This window comes from Choloepus didactylus, chromosome 5 (genome assembly GCF_015220235.1).
Source record: "Choloepus didactylus isolate mChoDid1 chromosome 5, mChoDid1.pri, whole genome shotgun sequence".
NCBI classification, from domain to species: domain Eukaryota; kingdom Metazoa; phylum Chordata; class Mammalia; order Pilosa; family Megalonychidae; genus Choloepus; species Choloepus didactylus.
The window spans coordinates 53,907,665-53,920,063 of record NC_051311.1 but is presented as its reverse complement, the minus strand read 5'-3'; the positions used below and the strand labels follow the sequence as shown (position 1 = coordinate 53,920,063).

Below are 12,399 nucleotides of genomic sequence, written 5' to 3'. Positions count from 1 at the left end.
GAAGTTAAGTAGAGACCTCATGATAGCAAAAAGACCCAAATCACACTACTAGAAATAAAAACTACAAAGTGTGAGATGAAAGATACATTGGTTATATTTTGCAAAACAAAATGATTAGTGAATGTGAAGATACATCAATAAAACTATCCAAAATGAAACACGGATAGGAAAGAGGATGATGGAAAATGAACAGTCTCAGTGAGATGTGGAAAAATTTTACAAAGCATAATATACATTAATTGTTGACCATAAGAGAAAAAAAGGTCAGGAAAGAAAAAAGTATTCAAAGAAATATGGCTAAAATTTTTCAACACATTGATGAAATCTGTAAACTCACAGATCCAATGAAACCCAGGTATGAGAAAATTTAAGATTTAATCAAATTGCTCAAACCCAGTGATAAAGAAAATTCTTCAAAGCAGCCAGAGTAAAACAGTCACTCCATATTCAGAGGAACAAAAATAAGGACAACAGTGGATTTATCACTGTAAATAATGAAAGCAAGAAGACAATGAAGCAACAGTTTTAAAGTACAGAAAGAAAGAAAAAAAAAAAAAAAAAACTCCTGCCAACTAAAATTTTTATACCTAGCCAAAATATCTTTCAAAATTTGATGTGAAATAAAGAAATTACCATTAACACAATATCTAAAACAATTCATCACTAGCAGACCCACATGATGAGAAATGTAAAAGGGAGTCCATCACGCAGAAGAACAAAGATGTGAGGTAGAAACATGGATCCACTGAAAGGAATGAAGAGAATCAGAAAAGAAAATTAAATGATAAATATATGAGATTTTTTTCTTACTATTTTTAAAAGATAATCTTTAAAAATCATTCTTTCTTTAGACAAAAATAATAACAGTAAAGTGTCAGGTTTAAAATATATAGAAGTAAAAGACTACAATAGCACAATGTTCAGGAAAGGAGAAATGATAGTGTATTATTGTATCATTCTTACATAACACATGAATATCATTCAAGGATAGACTGCTATAAATTAAAGATAAAAACTACAAGCACTAAAAACAGCGAAACAAACTATAGCTAAAAAGATAATTAAAGAGATAAAATGGAATCATAAAAATATTTTATTATACAACAAAAATCAGGAAAAGAGTGAAAAGGGAACAAAGTTCATATGGGACAAATAGAAAACAAATAGATAATTGATGTAACTCTAACCTTTTTGATGATCATATTACATGTAAGTGGTCCAACTATGCAAATTAAAAGGCAGTTATTGTCAGAAAAGATAAAAAAGCAAGTCTAAACTCTATGCTACCTGCAAGAAGTATACTTCAAATATAACGACAAAAATAGATTATCAGTAAATGGATGAAAAAGGCTATACCATGCTATTCCTAATCAAATAAAAGTTAGAATAACTATATAAATACCAGATAAAGTATATTTCAGAGCAAAGACATTACCAGAGAAAAAAAGAACACCATTTCATAATAATGAAGGGACAATTTCATAAAGTAAACATAGCATTTATGCACCTAATAACACAGCCTCAAAATACATAAAGCAAAAATTGATAGAACTGCATGAAGAAAAAGACACATTCACAATTTTAGTAAGAGATTTTAATATCTATCACTAATTGACAAGAAATTCATACATAAAAACATTAAGGACACAGAAGATTTGAATAACACTATCAAGAAATTTGATGTATTTGATATTTGTAAAACACACTATGCAGCAATTGCAGAATAAAAATTATTTTCAAGAGCACACAGAACATTTACAAAGATAGACCATATTCCATTGCACAATAAATTATAGAGGATTCAATTCATATAATGGATATTCTCTGCTCATAAAGAAATTCAATTAGAAACTAGTAACAGGAATATACCTGGAAAATCCTCCACTGTTTGAAACTGAATAATTCATAAGTAAAAGAAGAAGTCAAAATATAAATTTGAAAATATTGAATGAATTGAAAATTAAAACACAACAAACAAAAATTTCTGAGATACTATTAAAGCAGCACTGGAGAGGTGGTAGGCAGCATGTAAGATTTATGGCACTAAACACCTGTATTGTAATAGAAAAATGGATTCAAATCATTACCTCACCTTCTCCATAGGAAACTAGAAAAAAGAGAGCAAAGTAAACCCAAATAAATGGTATAAGGGAAATAATACAGACTAGAGTGACCAACAGTAAAATAGAAAAGAGAAAAAAATATAGAATAAATCAGTCAAGGCTACATCTATTTTTTTAGAGAGATCAATAAAATTAATGAACATCTAGCCATACTAATCAGGAAAATTTGATAGAAAATATAAATTATACATATCAGTAATGAGAGAAGTGATATCACTGCAAATGCTTCAGATTTTAAAAGAATAATGAGGAAATATTATCAACAAACCTTAGAACAAATTACAATAAATTTGACCACTTAGATAAAATGGACAAATTACTAGAAAGATAAATACTGCCAATGCTCACTTATGAAGAAATAAATAGAATGAATATCTTGCCATCTATTAAAAAGTTGAATTTGCAATTGAAAACCTTCTCACAAGGAAAACTCAAGGCCCAGAAAGATTCACTAGTGAATTCTACAGGACACTTCACAAAGAAATAATATTAGTTCTTACAAAATGCTTTCAAAAAATTAAAATGGAACAAACACATGCAACTAATTCTACAAAACAAACATTACTCTGATACCAAAACAAAACAAAGACATTCCAAGAATAGTACAGACAAATATTCCTTATGATCATAGATGCAAAACTTCCAAAGAACATTTTAGTAATTCATGTCCAAATAAAAAAATAATAGTACAATCATGACCAAATGGGATTCATCCCAGGTACATAAGATTGGTTTATCACTCATGATATCTACCAATGAATTCACTGTATTAACAAACCAAATATATATATATATGGTAATGTCAATGGATGTATAAAATGTGTTTGGCCAAGTACAACTTTCATTTCTCATAAAAACTCTTAGCAAATTACGATTAGAATGGAATTTCCTCAATCTATCTATGGACAGCTGTGAAAAATCTACAGCTAACATCACACTTAACAGAGTGAAGAAGTTAGTGCTTTTCCCCTAACATCAATAACAAAGAGAAAACGTCCACTCTCGTAATTTCTATTCAAAATTGTACTGGAGGATACAGCAGCTGCAATTAGGCAAAGAAGAAGGAGAAAGAAGAAGAAGAGGATGACATGAGAATAGAAGAATGGACTACTACACAACAATAACACAAAGGAATGAAATTATAAACATGAAATAACATGGATGAATATTGAAAACTTCATGCTATGTAGTAATAGAAGTTAAACAGAAAACTGCATACTGTATGAATATGTTCCCATGAAATTCACATATTCATATTCACACAAAATTTTAAAAAATTTTACTGTGACCAAAAGCAAGTAAATGTCAGAGGTCAGGGGAGAAGATTGATAGCAAAGGGACATGACAGATCTTTTTATGGTGATAAATTGTTCTGCATTTTGATTGTGGTTCTAATTACACAGCACTATTCCATTACCAAAATTCATATATCTGCATGCTTAAAATGGGTAAATTTTATTTTGTATAATTGATACACCAATAGTAGTGGGGAGAAGTCATTTTATAAAATCTCTCGTGCAGAAAGTTCCTTTACATGGAATACTCCTAATCATTATCTGGTCAACACCTATACACTTCCACTGAAAGTCACTTTACAACCACACACACAAAAACACTTTCCATTTTAAAATAACACAAATCATTGCAAATTACTCCTTTCATCAAGAAAAATAAGTGTCCCTGTAGCTTCTGCCCGGGAAGCGTCATCCAATTTTCTTCAGTGATATTGTCCTGTCAGCAATTCATCATATTTCATTATTACAATATCTTTCAGAATGTTATGAATTTTTATGCATCAACAGTGTTATAACAACCTACTTCTATACATACTCCAAACCTCTCCCTCTAATTATTTTATTTCTTCTACGCAATAAACAAATGCCCCTGATTACTTCAAACTGCTTTTCTTCTGGAGAATTTTGTACACTGCTTATTTATGCTTCTTCACCAAAATGATGAGCAAGAATGTCTTATTCACTATTACATTATAATGTTCCAAGGCAGAAATTGAAGTCATGCTGGAACTAAAGCTGCAGAAGCTACTGATATTTTTATCCAGTGGTAGATGAGACAACAGAGAGCTGTCAACCTAAAGAACTGAAAGAAGGGCTAGCTGGGTTTGCTAGTGTAACAAGATGAAAAGGGGCAAGAATGCATCACAGGATACCCCCAAAAAATGAAAACAAGGAAATTAGAGCAAGTGAGATAAAAGCCAAGGGGAGAACTAAACAGAGAATGAAGAGATGCAAATAAAGCCAAAGCAAGAATCCGTGATCTGAGAGCAGTGTCTACAAAGATAACTGAACTTGGAATGAAAATCAGTGAATTACTGGGAAGTTCAGAATTATAGACAAAAATGGAGAAGGATGCATTCACAGGGATTACATTTGAGAAGGTGTTAGTGTATTGACATACCTATTTGCAGACAGTTACCCTCAAGTTTCTGTCTACAATCACTAGCTTTAATCAAATGTTCCTCCTACATGCCTGAATTCACATAGGTCTTGCTCTCCTTACCCAGGAAGCCTTTGACCAGAGAACAGGTGATACATTTATGGGTTGGAGGGAGGAAAGCCAGTGCAAGTAGTTAATTAAAATAGTCCTTCCAATTGAATCCTCAAGCATCCCCATGCCCAAACCAGGTATCTTTCCTACTTTCAATTTTGCATCTCACCCAGTGAATTCTGCCTAACACCTTGTGGTGTTCTTGGTACAGCCTGATAAAGCCTAACCAGTTACTGGGTCTCACTTTCTCATAACCTGATTCAGTCCCATGGATGGTCCACTAAAGCTGTAACGTACTTAAGGATGTAGCTATCGACAGCCCTGGAAACTGCAAATGACTGGGGCTTTCTCCAATGAGCCGAAAAAGAAACAGATAGTCCCCTTCAGACCCAGTCCAAGGCGACCCTCCAGCTCTCCAAGGGAGCTGTGATTGGTATAGACGACAAGGACGACAGCACATTCACAATAACTGTTGATCAGAAAACCTTCCATTTTCAGGCTCAGGATGCTGATGAGCGAGAGAAGTGGATACATGCCTTAGAAGAAACAATTCTTCGACATACTCTCCAGCTTCAAGGTTTGAAATCAGGATTTGTTCCTAGTGTCCAAGATTTTGATAAGAAACTTACAGAGGCTGATGCTTACCTACAAATCTTGATAGAACAATTAAAGCTCTTTGATGACAAACTGCAAAACTGCAAAGATGATGAACAGAGAAAGAAAATTGAAACTCTCAAAGAGACAACAAATAACATGGTAGAATCAATTAAACACTGCATTGTGTTGCTGCAGATTGCTAAAGACCAGAGTAATGCCGAGAAGCACGCAGATGGAGTTATAATTACTATTAATCCTGTAGATGCAATATATCAGCCTAGTCCCTTGGAACCTGTGATCAGCACAATGCCTTCTCAGACTGTCTTACCTCCAGAACCTGTTCAGTTGTGTGAGTCAGAGCAGCACCCATCTTCGCTACCAGTTGGACCTGTCTTAGCTACCCTGGGACATCATCAGACTCCAACACCAAATAGTACAGGCAGTGGGAACTCACCACCTAGTAGCAGTCTAACGTCTCCAAGCCATGTCAACTTGTCTCCAAATACAGTTCCAGAGTTCTCTTATTCTAGCAGTGAGGATGAATTCTATGATGCTGATGAATTCCATCAAAGCAGCTCATCCCCAAAGCGCTTAATTGATTCCTCTGGATCTGCCTCCGTTTTGACACATAGCAGCTCAGGAAATAGTCTAAAGCGCCCAGATACCACAGAATCACTGAATTCTTCCATGTCCAATGGAACAAGTGATGCTGACCTTTTCGACTCACATGATGACAGAGATGATGAAGGGGACGCAGGGTCAGTGGAAGAGCACAAGAGTGTTATCATGCATCTCTTGTCACAAGTTAGGCTTGGAATGGATCTTACTAAGGTAGTTCTTCCAACATTTATTCTTGAAAGAAGATCTCTTTTAGAGATGTATGCAGACTTCTTTGCTCATCTGGACCTGTTTGTGAGCATTAGTGACCAGAAGAATCCTAGGAATCGAATGGTTCAGGTTGTGAAATGGTACCTCTCAGCCTTTCATGCAGGAAGGAAAGGATCAGTTGCCAAAAAGCCATACAACCCTATTTTGGGCGAGATATTTCAATGTCATTGGACATTACCAAATGACACTGAAGAGAACACAGAGCTAGTTTCAGAAGGACCAGTTCCTTGGGTTTCCAAAAACAGTGTAACATTCGTGGCTGAGCAAGTTTCCCATCATCCACCCATTTCAGCCTTCTATGCTGAGTGTTTTAACAGGAAGATACAATTCAATGCTCACATATGGACCAAATCAAAATTCCTTGGGATGTCAATTGGCGTACACAACATAGGGCAGGGCTGTGTCTCTTGTCTAGATTATGACGAACATTACATTCTCACATCTCCCAATGATTACGGAAGATCTATCCTCACAGTGCCCTGGGTGGAGCTAGGAGGAGAATGCAATATTAATTGTTCCAAAACGGGCTATAGTGCAAATATCATCTTCCACACTAAACCTTTTTATGGAGGCAAGAAGCACAGAATTACTGCTGAGATTTTTTCTCCAAATGACAAGAAGTCTTTTTGCTCAGTTAAAGGGGAATGGAATGGTGTAATGTATGCAAAATATGCAACAGGGGAAAATACAGTCTTTATAGATACCAAGAAGTTGCCTATAATCAAGAAAAAAGTGAGGAAGTTGGAAGATCAGAATGAGTATGAATCCCGCTGCCTTTGGAAGGATGTCACTTTCAACTTAAAAATCAGAGACATTGATGCTGCAACTGAAGCAAAGCACAGACTTGAAGAACGACAAAGAGCAGAAGCCCGAGAAAGGAAAGAGAAGGAAATTCAATGGGAGACGAGGTTATTTCATGAAGATGGAGAATGTTGGGTTTATGATGAACCATTACTGAAACGTCTTGGAGCTGCCAAGCATTAGGGCATGGCAGTAGGCATAATAAAGCAACACTCTTCCTTTGGGAGAACCTGTTCACTCCCTTCTTACTGCAGTGGTTCCTATCTCAGGGATACTGGACTTTCTGATGCAGATGAACAATTAAAGCAAGAAAAGCTTCCCCTTTTCCCTCTTCTGTGGCAGTTATGTTGACTTGAGTCCTGAGAAAAACCTCAGGTTTTGAAAATAAGATGTCTGCTTCTCCAGATCCCACACTTTGAAAGGCATTTATAAATCCCAGTCTCAGACTCTGCACTCTAATACTGCTGTTGAGATATATGTTTCCTAGTTCATGTAATCTTGGGTTCTATATATATCTATATCTATAGATATAAATATATATACATACACATACATATATATACATATATAATATACCTGATGCCAGATTTTGCATAAATACTACACCTGCTGTAAATATTGATTCCTCTAAGTTGTTTTAGACAATTAGAGCAATGCATTAAAATCAACTGTTAGGAAATTTCATGGTCTCACCTACAAAAACTTGTTGTTGTTTTTTTTTTTGGAATTAAACTATTATTAAATTGTATCTAAAAAAAAATAATAATAAAAAAAAAAGGATGTAGCTATCACCTTGCATATCCTTGGTTTCTTACTCTGCCCAGTCTCTATACCATCACACACTGACATGATGAATCTTTTGGAGGACCCAAGTCTCACATAAAGTGCTTGGCTAGAGGAATGTCATTTATTTGGTTGCTAATATTATTGTAAATAGAGGGATAGCTTTTAAAAAATATGTCAGGATCGAAATGAGTGCATTTTAGCCAACAATGCTAAGAATCCTTACCAAATTCAGCTTAGGGGGCTAGAGTTCAAATTATGCCTTTAATCATGCTTGTCCCATTTGTTCTTAATAGACTCGTCACTTGAATAAAATGAAATCCAGAGGAAAATAGACAGGAAGAGAGGCTTTGATATGAGGATGTTGTACAGAGTTCAGAAAAGCTGAGGAGAAAAAAACATAGAATCACTAAATTCTTTGTTCTTCCCCCTCACTCTATGATATACAACTGAACTTTCCTCAAAATGCCACCTCTCACTTTTCTCTTATCATCAATATTTTTCCTATTTTGATGTTTTCTATGAGTTCTGTTTACCCTTAATCCTATCATAGAATCCATTTACTTTTAGATTGTAATTTAGAGGAACATAACCTTGAAAGAATGTTCTTAATTGAGGTCACTGTCAGTGGCTAAAATTCAGCTGACCCACGAAGAACCTCCCATTGTCTTTGCACAGAAGCTTGCCCACTTGCCTTGTTTATGGAATTGAAGATCACTCACAAATTGCATCCATTGTGTCTAAAGAATGTGCTTTCATATTAGATAAAAGAAAATCTTCCTTGGCCTCCTCCACACCCAAAGCATACTCAACTTTCATAATTACTCTGTAAGGCAAGGTTTGGATAATTCAGAAGGTGTGGATGAAGTATGACCCTGAGGTCATAACAAATATCCAAAGTGATTCATGGAGATTCTGCCTCCTCTCTCTAAGAAAATATTTTTGTATTTTTTCTCATAAAAATGAAAATAATGCAGTGGAATAATTAACTGGAAAATATATTTAAAGTAATGGTTTTTAATCTATCCAGGGACAAAAATAACAACAACAACAACAACAACAACAACAACAAAACAGCCAGGGGCCATAATACTGTTTTTGTCTTTTAATTTTCAAAACAGAATGAGACTATCATACAGTAAATCTATTTTATAGTGATTCTTTTAAAGGAAGAAGGTGGGGGAGAACCACTTGGGGGAGAGTATTTTAACCTTATGAGGGCAAAGGAAAATACTTGCAGTAATGCAAAATTATTTTTCTCTCTACGTCTAAAATAAATTCAGAGCAAGGCTCTGTTATGGACAGACAAGCAGAGCCTGGGATTCCTGGTGTGAAACCCTGAGCTGATGTCTCCCTTCAATTTCTAAAATTGTGTGGTTTTATGATGCCACAATTCTCACAAATGGTACTAAACATAATAATATGAACATAAGTCCTCCCTTACCTACCCTTGGGAAGAAATTCTGAATGGATCCCATGACCAGAAGGCAGAATTCAAGACCATTATTATTGCTCATGTTATTAATTAGGAGCAGTTTATACGTGAACAAGAGCTGCAGAAGAGCCTGTTATTAATGTAAAGAAGCGATCCTTTCCGTATATGCAATTTACACACCTATTAGTTCCCATTTGCAATAACTCTTAGTAACTGTAAAATCCAGTTGTTTAGAACACATGGTCTGTTTTCTTGTTTCCCATTCCATGTGCATTCATTCATGCTAGAATGAATTATTGAGGAAGAATTCAATAATAGAAATCCTATGAATTCTTCAATTTGTAGTTCGCTTAACAGCTTGCAAAACACATATATACATGTCACCTAATTAATCTTCACAACCCCGTGAGATATATTACTAATATTATTGCCATTTTACTAAAAAGAAAAATGAAACCTAGCAAACATAAGTGGCTTGCCAAGATCACATGGCTATTAAACAGTAGAGCTGGAACTACAGTTTTGGTTTTTGATCACAAGTCTGAGGTACTATCGACACCAAACTAAAAAGCAACCGGCTAGCTCCAAAATGAAAAATGCCCATCTATTATTAGGCACAGTCCTCTCTGAAAATAGTAAGTTATCTTTGCTGAACACTAGATATCCATCCCAGGATTAGATGGCAGAGGACATTTGTAGCATTTGATGCCCCTTAGAACAGTGCTCCTCGAAGTGTGGCCACAGACAGGTGCTGGTAGGCTAATGGTAACTGGTCTGCAAAGAGATTGATACAGAAATCGAGAGAAAACATTTGGAAATTTATATGGCCATTTGACAGAGACTGCTAATAATTTAAAAAAAATGGGCCTTGTGTTTTGCATGTCTTTTATTTTATTTTTGGACTCATATGTGTTTATTGTATTCTATAAAAGTGTCCCATGACAGACTGAAAAAGAAAAATGATTGTCCTCCAAATTTTGTTTGAGAAGCTGTGCTTTTGGGGATGCCCACTTTACTTTGCCAGAGAACATGTCAGGCTCAGCAGGGCATTCTTTGCAGACTCTCCTCTACTCGATGAAGTGAACTAATGCAAATACTCTCCAAAAGCCTACTTCATGCCTTCCTGAGTACAAGGTGAAAGCACGCTCCTCATTAGCCAGGTGTTAACAAAACACAACAACAACAAAAGCAGGCCATTCTTGTCATGGGCTAACTCTACTGATCCTCCATCACTCACCATTTCATAGAGTTGGGTCAACAAATTGTAATTAATTCTTTAATTATTTCATGCTCTGTCCTTTGAAAACTCTTCATCTCATTGGAAAAGCTTATGGTGGGTACTGGGGGCAACTGGGGGTTGAAAAGATCTGAAAAGTCTCATCTATTTGCTAGTGGGACAAGCTTATCCATGACTGTCATGACCTGGGGCAGCCAACCACACAATACACACCGCACTAGCAAGACTTCATATCTGTTAGAAACTAACTGAGAACAGGTACAGTATTCAGTATAGAGATGGGAATTCTGTAGGCATGCCAGAAGTGTGATTTGAATCTTGGAAGGGAGTAGACTAACTCTATTCCCTAATTAAGAAGAATGTACATAAAAGATCAGAAATGTCTAGTATATGAGTCAAAGCTGCAATACTGGATTCAATTCACCAAATATGTTTTGAGCACAAGGCTCTGGGCTTTGTCTTTTAGGCATATATATGGCACTACCCTTCATCTTAAGGACTTCATAGTTCAGACAATTGGTTTGAAGGAATTAAGAAAGTATAAATATTTAAAATACAAAACTCACAGTGATGTCCTGGTATAACAGAAAAAGGATGAGTGCTACATTTTTTTTTCATTTTGTTTTATTAGCATAGTTGTAGTTTTACAGAAAAATCATGCAGAAAATATGGAATTCTCATATACTCCTCCTCTCTCATGCAGTTTTTTCCTATTATTAATATTTTGCACTAGTGTGGTACCTTTGTTACAATTGATGAAATAATATTATTATAGACTATTTACTATAGTCTATAGCTTACAGTAGGGTTCATATTTTGTGTTCTAGTTTTATGATTCTTTTTAAAATTTTTATTCTGGCAACATATAAACAACCTAACCACTTTCAAATATACAACTGAGGGGAGTTAATTATATTCACTGTTTTGCACTACCATCACCACCATCCATTAGCAAAATTTTTCCATCACCCCCAATAGAAACGCTGTACCAATTAAGCATTAGTTCCTCATCCCTCACCCCCACACTAGCCCCTGGTAATTTGTATCCTAGTTTCTGATTTTATGAATTTGCATATTCTAATTATTTCCTTTAAATGAAATCATACAATATTTTCCCTTTTGTTTCTGGGTTATTTCACTCAATATGACATCTTCAAGTTTTAACCATGTTGTCACATTTATGAGAACTTTATACATTTTTATGACTGAATGATATTCCATTGTATGTATAAACCATATTTTGTTTATTCATTCATCTGTTGCTGGACACTTGAGTTGCATCTACCTTTTGGAGACTGTGAATGTGCTGTAAACATTGGTCTGCAAATATCTGTTTAGGTCCCTGTTTTCAATTCTTTTGGGTACATACATAGAAGTGGGATTGCCAGACGACATGGTAATTCTATACTTAACTTTCTGAGGAACTGCCAAACTGTTTTCTACAGCATCGAAGGGAATGATCAAATCCTTCTGAGGTGGTCAAGAATGGTTTAACAACAGAAATAGCATTTCAGATCTACCTGGGATGATCTGAGGATTTGGGGAACTTGAGATGAGAATATGGACATTATATTGTAAGGTTATAGGTCTGGCCTTGGATTTTGACACATATGTGTTCAAATCCTGACTATTCCCCGTATTAATTGGGTAAACTCTGGTAAGTTATTTATCATTTCTAACCCTTCATTTTCCCTTCTATAAAGTTGGGATAGTAATACACCTAGCATATGGTATTACTGTAAGAATTAAATAGAATAATATATGCAAAGTCCTTAGCAAATCATCTAACATTTAGAATAGCAAATAATGCAGTTTATGTGTAATACTGTGTACCAGAAGGAAAATAGTGGGAAAATAAGACCATAAAGAAATGTTATAGGCATAACAAAGAGAGCCTTGACATAGGCTGAATTCAGGAGGCAATGGAGAGCCACTGAAGATAAGGAAATAGAGGAACAGAATTACATACAGTAAAATTTAAATACAGTTATGTGTCATGTTCAGGGGTCTCCGGTGGCAGAGTTCCCAGG

The 12,399-nt window shown here is 35.2% G+C and overlaps 1 protein-coding gene across 2 annotated transcripts; it reads left to right on the top strand.

The window, feature by feature from the left end:
- The first annotated feature begins 5,077 nt into the window (after window positions 1-5,077).
- LOC119534873 (oxysterol-binding protein-related protein 9-like) lies at window positions 5,078-7,317 on the top strand. Of its 2 annotated transcripts, XM_037837428.1 has the most exons (2): window positions 5,247-5,428; window positions 5,468-7,317. In XM_037837428.1, exons 1-2 carry the CDS (start codon window positions 5,382-5,384, stop codon window positions 7,095-7,097), a joined length of 1,677 nt encoding a protein of 558 aa, XP_037693356.1. In that variant the 5' UTR covers window positions 5,247-5,381; the 3' UTR covers window positions 7,098-7,317. The 2 variants fall into 2 exon arrangements, with proteins under 2 accessions (XP_037693357.1, XP_037693356.1); XM_037837429.1 differs by having other exon boundaries at window positions 5,078-7,317.
- The last annotated feature ends 5,082 nt before the right edge of the window (window positions 7,318-12,399 follow it).